This window comes from Elephantulus edwardii, unplaced genomic scaffold, assembly GCF_000299155.1.
Source record: "Elephantulus edwardii isolate Elephantulus edwardi_28Jun2011 unplaced genomic scaffold, EleEdw1.0 scaffold00104, whole genome shotgun sequence".
NCBI classification, from domain to species: Eukaryota; Metazoa; Chordata; class Mammalia; order Macroscelidea; family Macroscelididae; genus Elephantulus; species Elephantulus edwardii.
Genome location: NW_006399854.1, coordinates 7,086,576 through 7,102,470, shown reverse-complemented (window position 1 = coordinate 7,102,470; position 15,895 = coordinate 7,086,576). Strand labels below are relative to the sequence as shown.

General features: G+C 36.7%; 1 protein-coding gene across 2 annotated transcripts in view; it reads left to right on the top strand.

Moving 5' to 3' along the window:
- KCNH5 (potassium voltage-gated channel, subfamily H (eag-related), member 5) overlaps window positions 1-15,895 on the top strand; it is a 591,159-nt gene that overhangs the window by 67,973 nt on the left and 507,291 nt on the right. For both annotated transcript variants that reach the window (XM_006891790.1, XM_006891789.1), the window contains exon 4: window positions 6,624-6,752. In XM_006891790.1, the coding sequence (XP_006891852.1) occupies window positions 6,624-6,752 (129 nt within the window). The remainder of the gene's footprint in view (window positions 1-6,623; window positions 6,753-15,895) is intronic.

Genomic DNA, 15,895 nt, shown 5'->3' with positions numbered 1-15,895 from the left:
CATTGTCCAACTCTCTGATAAGTGATTGAAAAAACCGTGGCTGTATCAGGCAGACCTTAGTCTCCAGAGAGACACCGTTGCTCTTGAGTACTTTACATTTATTTTTCAGATAGAATATTTGGAGGAGCTTTATTTCTCTGTGGGTTGAAGAAAGTAGAATGTCTTACAATGTAGAACCTTAAGTGAGCTTCCTTACATTTCTTTTCTAGTCTGTCATTCTTTAAAAAAATTACCTACAATCTCTTTGCCGCCATCTTCATCCGCTTCTGAAAAAAGGAAACTTATTTGTCATTTTTTCTTCTGATAATCTAACGCTGAAGCCTTGAATTCTTTGAAATTCCATGTCCTCTGGAGTTTATAGGAAGAACATGTTTGAAGAACATGGTGACAGATTCCAGCTTCAGGCTTTAAGCAAGAGGTCAGTGTTTTGTGAAGACACTTGAGACTCTCAAGGACTAGGGACATTTTATTCCCTTTAAGTTTGCCTTAAGGCTTTTAGGTAGAGAATATTGTAAATCAAGCATCAAGTGTTAATGCTATTTTGTTCTCTGCAATTTAGGAAATGCAGTTGAAGCCTTCTATCTTATCAACGAGAAAGCCTTTTTTTTTAAAATAATGGCTATATTTTCTATTTTTAAATTATATGAATTTACATAAACTTTCCACATGTGTTAGCAAAATACTACAGACTACTTTTAAATACATTGTATAGGTGAACCTAAGGAAAGGAAACCCTTATAGTTGAGACAACATTTCAAATGTTCTTCCAAGAGAAATCCGTATCAGGGTGTAAGGCAGGCTATTTCAGGGAAACAAGATGAGGGTAGCAGATACAAGAGGTAATTCTTGGGACATTTGTCAAAGTGAAAGTCGATGGGAGCAGCGATAGTTTGGGGACCTAGACCTAAGAGTGCTACTAGAGTTCCTTAAGTGGCAAGACTACCTCTGCGCTCCTGCACCTCTAATAGGATTAGCAGTATCCCTCTGCAACAGTGCTATTAAGAACATAATAAAAATATGTTCATAGAGAATGCTCACAGTAAACTGATTATTATACTAATTCACACTAATATCTATAGTGACCCTATTGAATATGATACCATTATTATCTCCATAATATAGATATGAAAACTGAGCACAGAAAGATTAAAGATTGTCATTAGCAAGTCAAGATTAGAATTCAGCTCTTTCTGATTCTTAACTTTTTAAAAATAATTTATTTCTCAAACTAAGGTGTGTGAACAAGGTGTAAAAACAATACAGTGTTTGTCTTTATGATACTTATGAGTTAGTTCACTCAGCAAAACACAAGGATCATTAATTAGTGAGATATTTATAAAAGTCCAAAGGGGGAGATGGAGAAGTTTGGGGGCCTGAAGGTGAGTAAGGGTGGAAATAACAGATTTTGGTGCACGGAAGGAGGAGGTGAATGAATTAGGAAAGATCTGGTGAGGGCATGCAAAGACCAGGTAATAGTGGGCATAGATCAAATGGTGATGAATGTTATAAAACCCAATGAATGGGAATGATTGTATGAAAGACAATGGGAATGAAGGAATGTGGGAAACACGATGTATGTGAACGAAGTCTGATGTATACCAATTTTGTATGCAAACTAATGTAAAATAAAAATAACTTAAAAATTAAAACACACACCAAACCCACATGGTAGGCATGATGGGCAGTTGTGTCTAACTTCCACTAACAGGAAGGAAGAGTCCCCATCAAGAACATCAACAGCACAAAGCTGATCCTGATGAGATCTGATATATCGCCCATGCTTCCACACCGTCTGTTAATTGTAGCAGCAATCATCCCTCCCATAACTATCACGATTCTACTGCTTTCTGTTGTTGTTTGCTGTCAAGTCAGAATCAACTCATTGCCGATCTTTCAGCAGCTTTCCAGATTGCCCTTCTTTCTACTGTTGAGCATCTGGTAGATTTAGAACACATGCATTTGGATTGGCAGCACAATATCTTACCACTAAGCCACCAGATGAGACGGATTGTTAGAGTAACTGGGGCAATAGGGATAAGCGTGTTGGAATTAGTGAGACTGGCTCAGGACAGGGAAGTGTTCAGAGCTGCTCTACATAGGGTTGCTATACATTGCAGGTGACTCAATGGCATATAACAACAATAATGACAGGCTTGGAAGCAGGAGTGGCATCCACTTCCTAAACAACATGCCTCTGGAAACTATGAACGTTGATGAATGTTGATAGTTGTAGAGGGGCTTCAGGCCTTTTGTTCATAGGGTCGCTATGAATCGTGCTCAGCTCTAAAGCAATCAGCAGCAACAACAAGAAGCCACTAGAGCCCCCTACTACTCTCTACTAGTTTCCTTTTCTATTATTGCTGTTTTCTACTACTATTATTCTTTGCTGTCAGTTGGAACCAATCCATAGCTGATCCTTTAATGGATTTTCAGAGGCAGTAAATCATCCTGGAGGAGATTGCTCATCCTACTTGTTTAAGAGATTTTTACAGTGGCCACATAGAACTTGCATACAGTAATCACAATAATGGAGATTATTAGGAGAACTTTCAAGGAGGCATTGACTACAATGATAGGCTTGAGTATGGCAGAGATACTGAGGATGACACAGAATAAAACAAAGAATCTATTGTTCTCAGCTTGACAACACCTAATGACAACAGTTGGTTATATAACCCAGGATGGAAACACTCAGAGTAGAATTCACTAGTCAGGACAAAACCTCTCAGTCATGTGCTCAGGCTGAACTTTCTGGCTTCAGGCTCTTTCTTACATTCAGGTTAGTGTTGTAAAGTTCTTTCAGTTTTGCCAATTATGTGCAAACAATCCACACACACCCCCACCAACCTCTACTGGTAAACCTAGGCCAGATGCTTGACTCTGGCTTTTTATGGTGGCAGATCTAGTTCAGCTCTGTCTTACACCAGGTTTTTGTGTGTCACTTCTCTGTTGGGCTATGATTGTTGCTGCTACCCAGGCTTCCTTGTCTCAGGGTCACTCTGTTTTGCATCATAATCACTGGACCAAATGATATGATTCACTCCCTATTCCTACTTTCTTGATAGTAGTGAGAGTCCCCTTTTTCTCCCCTGAACCTACTAGCAGGATGGCAATATTGACCAGTCCCCTCTTTAGTGGGCCATACATCTTATTTTCATGTTCTACAGATTGACTGTATCTGTGGAAATAGTTGTTGGACAAGGTCGATATCAGCAGCCAAAACCAACCAGGTGCTGATCATCATGTGCAAGTTCAAATTGAAATGAAAACTCGTCCACAGGAACCTAAATACAACTTTGAATCTGCACCACCTGAATTTAAAAATTAGCCTCAGAATACGTTTGAGACAATGAAAACTAACGATTGAAGACCAGATGAGTTATGGGATGATGTTAAAGATATCATCCACAGGGAGAGCAAAAGGTTGTTACAGAAACAAAGAAAGAAGAAAAGACTAAAATGGATGTCAGAAGAGATGTTGAAAATTGCACTAGAGTGTCCAGAAACAAAAGTAAGTGAGATAAATATCAAAATAAAGAATATGAACAAGAGATTTCAAAAACAGTTTGAAAAGACAAAACAAACCATTAGAATGGAATGTACAAAGAGTTGAAATTGGAGAATAGAAAGGGAAGAACTCTCTTGGAATTTTTAAAGTTGAAAGGCTTGAAAAGCAAATTCAAGCCTCAAGTTACAATACTGACAGATGCTATGGGCAAAATCTTGAATGATTCTGAAAGCATCAAAAAAAGATGGAAGCAATACACAGATTCACTGTACCACTAATAACTGATTGAGACAGATATTTTAGGAAGTACTGTATAAGCAAAATCCAATGGTAATGAAGGAAGACATTAGGAAAACAATATGAGGCCCCAGGAGTTGTTGGAATACCAGTTCACACTTTTTAACTAACAGATGGCGCCCTGGACATGCTCACTATCCTGCACAAGGAAATTTGGAGGATAGCTCTCTGGCCAACTGACTGGCAGTGGTCCATATTTGTACCCAAAGCCAAGAAAGGTGATGCCACAGAATGTGAAAATTATTGAACAATAGAATTAATATCATATGCAAGCAAAATATTGTTGGAGATCATCCCTATATGACTGACAGAGAATCGTCAGAAGTTCAAGCTGGCTTTAGAAGAGGCCGTGGCATCAAGGATATCATTACTGATGTCAGATGGATCCAGGCTGAAAGCAGATAATACCAGAAGAATGTCTATTTGTATTTTATTGATTATGTAAAGGCATTTGACTGTGTAGATCATAACAATCTATGGCTAACATTGAGAAGTGTAGGAATCTCAAAACACTTAATTGTGCTTATGAGAAACCTATATCTAGATGAAGAAGCTGTTATTGGAATAGAACAAAGGAAGACTGCATAGTTTAAAAATCAGGAAAAGTGTTAAATCCTTTCTTCATATCTCTTCAGTCTGTATGCTGAGCAAATCGTTCATGAAGCTCTATGAGGAGGAATGTAGCATCAAGATTGAGGGAAGAACTTAACAACCTGTGCTTTGCAGACAAAATAGCCTTGCTTGCTGAACGTAAGGATTTGAAACACTGCAGAGGAGCAAAGACTACAGCTTTCAATATGGGTTGCGTTTCAATATCAAGAAGACAAAAATCCTCACCGCTGGACCATGAGGCAACATCATGATAAATGGGAAAAAGGCTGAAATCATCAATAATTTAATCTTATTTGAATTCTCATAATAATATATGCATATAACATCTTTGAGCATGGTGGCCTAGTAGTTAGAAGCTATGTTACAATTCCAAGGGCGTGTGGTTCAAATCCACCAATGTCCCCTGGGAGAAGGATAGATAGTTTCCGTCTGTGTGATTTACTGCCTCTGAAAACTCACTGGAGGGTAATTTATGGGTTCTGATTCAATAGCAAATAACAACATCCTTGCTACTCTTCATATACTTGAGAGAAAAGAAAATGTTTTTCGGCAAGTACTTCTTTCCAGCTATGTCTATAATTTCGACCATATGTTGTTGTTATGGGCCATCAAGTCATTTGTGACTCATAGTGACTCTATGTACAAGAGCCCTAAATGCCATTTTATCCTGTGCCAACCTCACCATCTCAAACACACTCATTCCCACCACTCCACCCACAGAACCGATCCATCTCATCGAGGGTCTTCCTTTCCTGCGCCATCCCTCCACTCTCCCAAACATGATGTCCCTCTCCAAGGACCAGTCCCTCCTTGCAACATGTCCAAAGTATGTCAGACGAAGCTTCAGAATCCTTGCCTCCAAGGAACATTCTGGCTTCACCCTCTCCAGGACAAACCTGTTTGTTCTCCTAGCATTCCATGATATATTCAACACTCTTCTCCAGCACTACAGCTCAAAGACATCAATTCTCTTTATATCATCCCTATTCATTGTCCAACTCTGATGCATAGCACCTAATAGTTGACCAAATTTGTTTATCTATTAGGCAAACCTCACCATTGTCTTGATGATTTCTTTACCTGGTCTGAGAAATGCTGAGAACACACTACTGTTTACTTACTAAGACAGTATTTTTTCACCAATGCCTACTCTCAAATTTTCTAAATTAAATTTTGTGGGGAGCTCTGGTGGCCTAGTGGCAAGGAGCTGCAACTACAATCCCAGAGGCGAATGGTTCAAATCCACCAGTTGCTCTGCCGGGGAAGGAGGGACAATCTCCTCCTGTACCAGTCAGATCTGATTTGACGGTACACGCACACAAAAATAATAAAATTTTTAAAAAAATTTTGTATAGCCTGGAAGTTAAGAAGAAATCAAAGATTATAGGGACTCAAAAGAAATCACGTGATAAAGAGTAAAATCACAAAGAACCCTAGAAAAACCAGACTCTGATAATTTTGGATAAGAATAGTATTATTAAAAAATCAAGATAATTTCTATTAATAATAATAATAGCAATAATAATGATAAAGCAATCATCTTTCAAGTTAGTAATTATTAATGAGTTCTTGCTTGCCAGATACCATACTATAATAAACTTAAAATTCAAGCACACTGCTGTTGAGCCAATTCCTATTCATAGTGACCCTTTATCTGGCTTCCAAGAGAGCTCTGCTGGCATAGTGGAAAGGAGTCGTACTGCCACCCAAAGTTGAATGGTTCGAATCCACCAGCTGCTTTGCAGGAGAAAAATAGACAGTCTTCTTTTGTGTAATTAACTGCCTCTGAAAACCCACTTGATGGTACAGTTCAACAACAATCTGCTTTCCAATGCTGTAAATCATAATGAGAGACTACCCAGAGATCTCTCACAGAACCACTCTTAGATTCCAATTATTGTGCATGGCTTTTGAGTTAGCAGTACAACTTGTTTTCACCTTGGCCACCAGTGTTCTCTGATACTTTATAAAATTCTGAGTAGAATACTGCAATGATACCCTTTACGTTACACAAAAAGGTTGATATTTTGGGTTGGAAACTTTATTTGTTTTTTAATAACTAATATTTGAGACAAAATTAAAAATTTTGAAACATTCTTTGCAGCAATTAGAATACCACTGTGCTGGTAGTAATTATCTGGCCTACCAACTGTCACTTGACAGCAACAACATCACATTCTATTGTTCTTCTTTCTCTCTGTTACAGGAACTCCTGTTTGGTTTTATATGCAAATTGCACCAATAAGGAATGAACATGAAAAAGTGGTCTTGTTCCTGTGTACTTTCAAGGATATTACACTATTCAAACAGCCCATAGAGGATGATTCCACGAAAGGTAGTTTTTAATTCAATGACTATTTTTAATTATCATACTATTCTTAAGTTAATAATAATAATACATAATAAGACATTATCATCATCCTCATCATCTTTACCATCATTGTCATCACATTTTTTAGCTAAATCCATTGGTTGAATTGCAAAATAACATTTTACATTTTAGCCTTTTATTTGTTTCATATATAGAGTCGCAATCATACAGATTCATTTTATTCATCTTCATTATTTGAAAATAGAATATTCATAGGTGGAATATCACTGTCTTTGAGTCAATTCCAGCTTCTAGTGACCTTCCATTGTGTTTGCAAGGGTGTAAATCTTTATGGGAGGAGACTACCCATCTTTCTTCTGTGGATGCAAACCACTGACAATATGATTAACAGCCTAACACGTTATGCATCACACCACAAGAGCTTCTTAAAGGTAGAATAGTAGTTAGTTAGTTTAAATTTATTATAGGGAGTCCTGGCAGTTCAGCATGTAAGTGCATGGCTGCTAGCTGAAAGGTCAGTGGTTCGCACTCACCAGCTGCCTCTCCACTGGAGACAGTTGTGGTGATCATTTTCTGTAAAGATTTACAGCCTAGGGAACCTGTGGGTCAGTTGTCCTTGTAGGGTCTCCATTGGGTCACTATTAGTTAGCACTGACAAACAACAAGAAGATGACACTGTAAATATTAAAGGGAACTAAGATAGGAGCATGGAATTTTGTAGAGGGTTATTAATTTAGAACCAATATAAGGGAAGTTTCAACAATTTTTTTTACCGTGATAAACTTTAGTAAAAAAATGTAACAACTTACAGAATAATTTGGATTAAATTCTCTTAGATGGTAATTGATCGAGTTGATTAGAGTTTGCTTAGCTAACATTTTCAAGTTATTTATTATGTTTTCCTTTCTTAATTGTTATAGATATAAATTTCTCATGGGTAGATGGTTCTGGATTATAGAAAGAATAATTTACTCACAAGAGATGGGCTGGCAAAATTCAAACATCCTGATTTTAATATGCTTGACTGCAGTATCTAGGAAGACCGCTATTAAAACTAATAGAAAATGACATGTGCTTTTACCCCTTTAAAACCCAATTTATTATAATTTCATTCTCTTCAATTAAATTTAGATTAGAAACTGATGTCATATACCCAAATATTCTTGAATGCAGTTTTTAGGAAGTATTTTTAATAATCTCTCAGTCTAAAAAAAAAAAAAATGTTTGCCTATTTGCATTTGACAAACATTACTTTTCCCTAAAACCTTACAAAACAAACAAATAGACCAAAACAGGCATTGGGGCTATAGTCTCTATAACTCTAACCAAACTATATACAATTTTTAATTAAGCTATGAGGAAGAAAGATGAGCTCTCTCCTTCCTTATAATTTACAACCTCTGTATACTTGCTGGAGGGTTAGCTTTGAGTTGGTTTCTACTCATTGGGATGTAACAACAACAGGTCTCTGTAAAATTGCAATGAATGAGAATTTAAAATGAAAATAGTAAACAATATAATTTATAATAGAGCTTTCGTGAATTGTACCCCCTGAAATACAAGTATTTGATGATATGATGTGAAAGTGAAGCAATGATCTCTCATGATATAATAAACCAAATTGTCTAAAAGGATTAAGGATAAATGTAATATCCTTTAATCCCATCCCAACTCTGATCCAATGTAATGGAAGTTTTCCTACGGTGTAACCTGTAGCAAATAAGGAATGGATCTCAAAAGTGATAAAAAGAAGAGAAAATATACTCAAGAGGGAGGACCTCAGTACCACCAAGAAATAATTTCCAGAAGGGTAATATTTCCTTTTGGACCCAAGCCCCTCCACTAGGAAGCATTTTGATATCAGGAAAAGCCAGGATCGACAAGGAATGCTGGGTTTATATACACGGAAGGAAACAAGGATTTTCCTCCGTAACTGATGAAGGAAACTTTGAGAGAATAAATTTGTGTTTGTTCATTATTAAGATATTTATGATATAAAAATATTTAAAATAAACTCAGGTATAAATTTAACAACTATGTACAGGATTTGTATAGAGGAAGTGATATAGTACTAATGAAATAAGCCAGAGTTGTAACTGAAGAAATACTATGAGTTCATAGATTTTCAACAACTTCATAATGTAGAAATGTCAGATGTACAACTTGACCTATAGATTAGTTAGAATCCAAATCATGGTCTTATAAAGGTACTCTTTAAATATTGATACACTGATTCTAAACTTTATAATGAAAGCAAAAGAATAGCCAGCGCTGCTAAGAAGAAAAAAGTTGAACACACATTTTCAGAGTTTAAGATGGTATAAAGCTATAGTAATTAAGATAATAATTAGTAATTAGATAATGATTAATAATTAGTGTGATTCATACGGATCAATGGAATGGAGAGCCCAGAAATGGATCACAGAATATAGTCAACTGTTTTTGAAAGTAAAGGTACAAATAGTACTGAGAAGGAATAGCCTTTCAAAAAACATAGTGCTGGGCCAATTGGGATATTTATTGCAAAAAAAAAAAAGATACTAGATACCTACCTAACAATTTTCACAAAAATTTACCAAAACAAGTCATAGATTTAAATTAAAAATTCCAGACTTTCAAGAAATTTATTTAACTTTGGTGATAGATTTGGTACTTTTTCTAGGTAACAAAAGCTTGTTCCATATAAGAAAAATTGTAAGCTTGACTTTAGCAAAACTTGAAATTTTTGCCACACAAAAGAAATTACTAAAAGAATGAAAATATAAATCATTGACTGACAGAAAATATTAGCAAAACAGACACATAAATAGTTTATAATCAAATTACTTAGAGAATTAAATAATAGCAAAACTCCAATTTGATTAAAAATTTAACCTCAGAATATATACTTAACAATTAAATATTTAAAAAACTACTTATCAAATGTTATTAGAAAGATAAAATATCATATGCCTATTGTTTTTGCTGGTTTTAGCTGCCTTTGAGTTGATTACAACTCATACCTACACTGTGAACAGTGGATCTGATCCTTGTTCTATGCTATGCCATCCCTATGATTTATGATATGTTCCAGCCCATTGTTACGGTCTTTGGGTTAATCCACTTTGTAGAGAGTCTTCTCATTTTTCTCTGACCCTGGACCTTTACAAGAATTGGCCCTTCCTGACAACAGGCCCAAAATATGTGAGACAAAGTTTCACCATCATTGCCTCTAAGAAACTCCCAGGTAGCACTCCCTCCGAAAATGACTTGTCTGTTTTTTTTGGCAGTCCATGGGATATTCAGCACTCTTCTCCAATATCATGATTCAAATGAATTTATTACTTTGTTGTCTTTATTCATTGCCCAATTTTTGTACACATAGAAAGCAATTGAAAGTATTATTGCTTGAATTATGTACATCTTAGTCTTTAAACTGACAATAAAGCTCTTTAGCACTTTGGTTAAGTCTTTGAGAGAATATTTCCCCAATTTTATGTATCTTTTGATTAGCTGACTGCTACTACCATGAGTTCAGTGATATAGTTTTACATAGAAAAAGAATTGCCTCAAGTTTAAGCAGGATTTAAAAGAGGCCGTGGCACCAGGGAAATGAAGTCAGGCTGAAAGTAAAGAATACCAGAAGAATAACGATTTATGCTTTATTGACTATGCAAAGGCATTTGACTGTGTGGATCATAGCAAGTTATGGCTAACATTGAAAAGAATAGGAATCTTAGAGCACTTAATTGTGCTCATGGGAAAACTATACCTAGACCAAAGAGGCTGTTGTGCAAACAGAGCAAGTGAATACTGCATGGTTTAAAGTTAAGAAGGGAGAGTGTCAGGGTTGTATTATCTCTCCTATTCAATCTGTACTGACAAAATTGTTCAAGAAGCTGGCCTCTATGAAGGGGGATCAGGATTGGAGGGAGACATCATTTACCTGTGTTATGCAGATGACACAACCTTGCTTGCTGAAATTGTCTAGGTTTTCAAGCACTTGTTTCAGAAGATCAAAGAATACAGCTTTCAATATGGATTGCATCTCAGTGTTAAGAAAATAAAGGTTTTTACCTCTAGAACAATAGGCAACATCATGATAGATGGCGAAAAGATTGAAACTGTCAACAACTTCATCTTACTTGGCTCCACAATTAACACTTTAGCTACCAGTGATCAGAAAATCAGGAAACATATTGCACTGGGAAAGTCTGCAGTTAGGGACCTCTCCAAATTATTGAGGAATAATATCAGTTTGAGGACAAAAGTGTGTCTGATTCAGGCCATGATCTTTCCAATCACTTGCTATGCATCTGAGAGCTTGCCAATGAAAAAGGATAATAGAAGAATTGATGCCTTTGAGTTGTGGTGTTAGAGTACTGAGCATACCATGGATTGCCAGAAGAACAAACAAATATGTCTTAGAGAAGGTGCAGTTGGAGTGTTCTTTGAAGGCAAAGATAATAAAACTTTGCCTCACATACTTTGGGCATGTTGCTAGGAGGTGCTATTCCTTAGAGACAGACATGATTCTCGGAAAGCCAGAGGGTCAGCAGAGGAGAGTAAGATTCTCAACCAGGTGGATTTATGTGGTGACTGCCTCTAATGTATCAGAAAGTGTGAGGATGGCACAAGACAAGACAAGATTCAGACCTTTTGTTCATAGGGCCGCAATGGGTTATACTCGACTTGATGGCATCTAACAAAAACAACAACAACAACATTGTCATGGGTATTCATTGTGGATCCAAGCAAAACATAAAACTTCAATCTTTTCTTCCTCTGTCACAGTGTTGCCTCTTGGCCCAGTTGTGAGAGTTTTCTTGATGTTAAGATGTAATCTATATTGAAGGCTATAGTGTTTGATCTTCTGCAACAACTGCTTCAAATCCTCTTTTCTTTTCAGTAGACAAGATTTTTTTTCATTTGCATAATGCAGTTTGTTAATTAATCTTCCTCCCACCTTGATGATACATTATTCTGCATGTGATACAGTTCCTCAAATTGTTAGCTTAACATTTAGGTTTAATGGGAATGGAAAATGGATAGAACCTGATACACACCTTTTCTGATTTTAGGCAATGTAGTGCTTCCTTGTTGGATAAGTATATTTGGTCTATGTTAAATTTTCATATGATCACAATTAAGTGTTCTGAGATTTCTATTCTCCATGTTATCCATGATTTGTTATTATCCACAGTCAAATGCCTCTGCATAGTCAATAAAACACAAGTAAGAACCTTGTTCCAAGGTCTCTTTTGAATCCAGCTTGAACTCTGGCAGCTCCCTGTGAATGTAATACTCCAGTAATTTTTTAATAATATTTGACAGTATCTTACTTGCATGTGATACTAATGATATTGTTCAATATTTCTACATTCTGTTACATCACCTGGTTTTGAAATGGAAACAAGTATCGACCTCTTTCTGTCACCTGGCCAGGTAGCTATCCTCCAATTTTGTTGACACAGGCTATTGAATGTGTTCTGGGTTGCATTCAGTACTCTTCTCCAACATCAAGATTCAAAGGCATCAGTTCTTCTGTAATCTTTATTCATTGTCCAACTTTTGTTGAAACATGTCAATTGGTTTTAATCAATTCCGGGGACCTTGTTTTTTCCAATACCTTCATTATAGCTTAAGCCTCTTCTTTCATTACCATTAGTTCTTGATTATACACTTCTTGACATTTTCTGGTATCAGTATCCTGTATTTTTGGTATACTGATTGCAGTTTTTTATGTCTTGATTCCTGCATAACTTAAGATTTTTCCCACAGAATCTCTCAGTTTTGCTGCCTGGGGCTGATTATGTTCTTCTGCTCCTTCGGCTTGAGAATGCAAGCTGACTTCTCTTTTGATTTTCTAACTCCACCTCTTTGCATATTTTGTTATTATACGTTGCTTTGTCTTCTTGAGCTGCCTTTTAAAATTGTCTGCTCATCTCTCTCACTTCAGCGTTTCTTCTCTTTGCTTTGACTTCTCTGTGTTTTAGTGAAAATGTCAGTCTTTTTCCCCCCTCCTTGTAGGTACATTGTATTTTATACAATCTTTCATTTACATTTTGTTTTGTTCATGTACATTGTACTTTATACAATATTTTGACATCTATTTTGTCTCTTCTTTGTAGTGAACTGTTGCTTTCTTCATGCATGATATCTTTGACGTCATCCACAATTAGTCATTAGTACTCAGTGCTTTTATTCTATTCTTAAAATAGTTTAAAAATCAGGTGTGATAAACTCAATTTTGGTTCTTATGGACTTGATATAATTTTCTTCACCTTCAATTTCAACGGACAAATGAGCAATCCAAGTTCTATTACACACTCAGCCTTGAGCCTGGTTTGTTGTTGCTGTTGATTGCCTTTGAGTCGAGCACTACTCATAGCGACCTTATGAACAAAAGGCTTAAAGCCCCTCTACAGCTATTGACATTTATCACAGTTCCAAGAGTTTCTGGAGGCATGCTATTTAGGAAGTGAATGATAATGAGGAGCTTCTCTATCAACTCTTTGCACATTTGTAGTTAGTCTGATTATTGTGCAGTCCACCAAGTGAGGTAGGTAGGTATGTGTGTGTGTGTGTATAGTTCCTTTTTGTGATTTTTTTTAAAAGTATTTTTTATTAATAAATCCTTTATAGAACAGAATTCTATGATGCAATCTCCATCTCTTTTCTGTCACCAAGCCCATATTTACTACCTAATTTTGTTTCTTTGTTTCCAACTTTTGCATTCTATTCAGTTATTATTAATAATTCATCTTGGTAACATGTTTTATCAATTTCAGACTATAAATATTTGTCAAAGCCCCCAATATCTTTGATTTTAGTGGTTGATGTATTTATTTCAATAGAAGTTGCATTAGCAGAGTTTTCTTTTATCTATAGAGTATCCTATCACAACATTATTCTTCAGTATAGATCTTGAAATGTTGTTGTGACAACAAGTGTAACACTGTTCCTCTTTTGCACACATATTGATAACAACTTTACCCATAATTGTAAAACTCGTAAGAACTAATATGTACTTCAGTACAGGAATAGATAAATCAATTATGGTACTGATACCTTTGTTATTGTTGTTGTTGGTGTGCTGTTGAGGCGGAACCAATTTATAACTGACCCTCCAGTGGATTTTCAGAGGTAATAAATTGCATGGGATGACATGGCCCATCCTTCATCCTTCTCTTGAAGAGCACCTGGCACATTCGAACCGCAAGCCTCTGAGATGGTAACCCAACTTTTTACCACTAGAGCTCTCTAGTAATATAAAATTAATGAGTGGTGAAGCAGCACAAAGACAGTGCTGAATCTCAAATGCATATTGTTAAGTGAAAGCAGTTAAGGAGAAAAAGGCTGTATGATTCCATTTGGATGACATTCTAGACAGGCCAAAAAAATAGAGTCAATACTCAGATAAAAACCTTGAAGTCGAATGGGGAAGGTTGAGTAAGTGAAGCATAGAGTAGTTTTGGGGGGACAGTCAAACAATTCATTAAGATTCTCTATGATATTATTCTTGATAATATGAAAATGATACTGTTTATTTAAACCCACACAAAAGAGCAAACCTGAAGGTATACAAATTAAAATATTTCAGAGACAATGGAATGTAGAATGTAGCAAAGTAATCTACTGAAGTAGACATATAAAATGACATCACTTTGGAGGACTTGAAAGGCTTGCTGTAGAATATAAAGGACTACTACAACTTTCAATATGGATTACATTTCAACATCAACAAAACTAAGGTTCTCACTACTGGGTTAATAGACTATGTGTTGATAGATGGAAAAAAGGTTTGAAGTTGACACAAGTTTTGTCTTGCTTGTATCAAAAGTCAACACCCATGGTACCAGCAATCAGGAGATCAGGAGACATATTACATTTGGCAAGTGTTGTAAGATATCTCTTCAAAATACTTGAGAGCAGCAATGTCAGTTTTAAGACTAAGGTGCACTTGATTCAGGCCATGGTGTTTAATTACTTGCTATACATCTGACTGGGAAAAATCTATATTTGTTCCCATCCCAAAGAAGGGCGACCCAACAGAGTGTGGAAACTATAGAACAGTATCACTGATTGCACATGCAAGCAAGATGCTACTGAAGATTATCCAAAAACGACTGGAACAACACATCAGCAGAGAACTGCCAGAAGTCCAGGCTGGGTTTAGAAGGGTTCGTGGTACTAGGAATATTGTAGCTAATGTTAGATGGATCTTAGCTGAAAGCAGGGAGTACCAGAGGAATGTCTATCTGTGTTTCATTGACTATGCAAAGGCGTTTGACTCTGTGGATCATAACAAACTGTGGCTGACTCTGAGAAGAATGGGAATACCAGAACACTTGATCCTGCTAATGAAAAACCTCTACTGGGACCAAGAAGCAGTAGTCAGAACAGAGCAAGGAAATACTGCATGGTTCAAAATTGGGAAGGGCATACGCCAGGAATGTGTCCTGTCCCCATACCTTTTCAACCTGCATGCAGAACAGATTATCCAGGAGGCTGGGCTCTATGAGGAGAAATGTGGGGTCAAGATTGGTGGAAGATCCATCAACAATATGTGTTATGCAGATGATACAACCCTGTTTGCTGCAACAGAGGAGGACCTGAAGTGCTTGCTACAGAGGGTCAAGGACTGCAGCCTCCAATATAGATTGAGGCTCAATGTCAAGAAGACAAAGATTCTCACCACTGGATCAGTTGGCAGCATCAGAATGGATAGTGAAGAGATTGAGATTGTTCACAGCTTCAGTTTGCTTGGCTCCACAGTCAACACTTTAAGTACCAGTAGCCAGGAAATTAGAAGACATATTGCCATGGGAAAGTCTGCTGTTAGGGACCTTTCCAAAGTACTGAAGAGCAATAGTGTCTCTTTGGAGACTAAGGTGCATCTGATACAGGCCATGGTCTTTGCTATCACTTGTTATGCATCAGAGAGTTGGACAATGACTAAGGAGGATAGGAGAATTGATGTCTTTGATCTGTGGTGCTGGAGAAGAGTATTGAGGGTACCATGGACTGCTAGGAAAACAAACAGATTTATCCTGGAAAGGTTTAAATCGGTGGCAGCTCCTTGGAGGCAAGGATTCTGAGGCTCCATCTAACATACTTTGGACATGTTGTAAGGAGGGACTGGTCCTTGGAGAGGGAGAGCATGC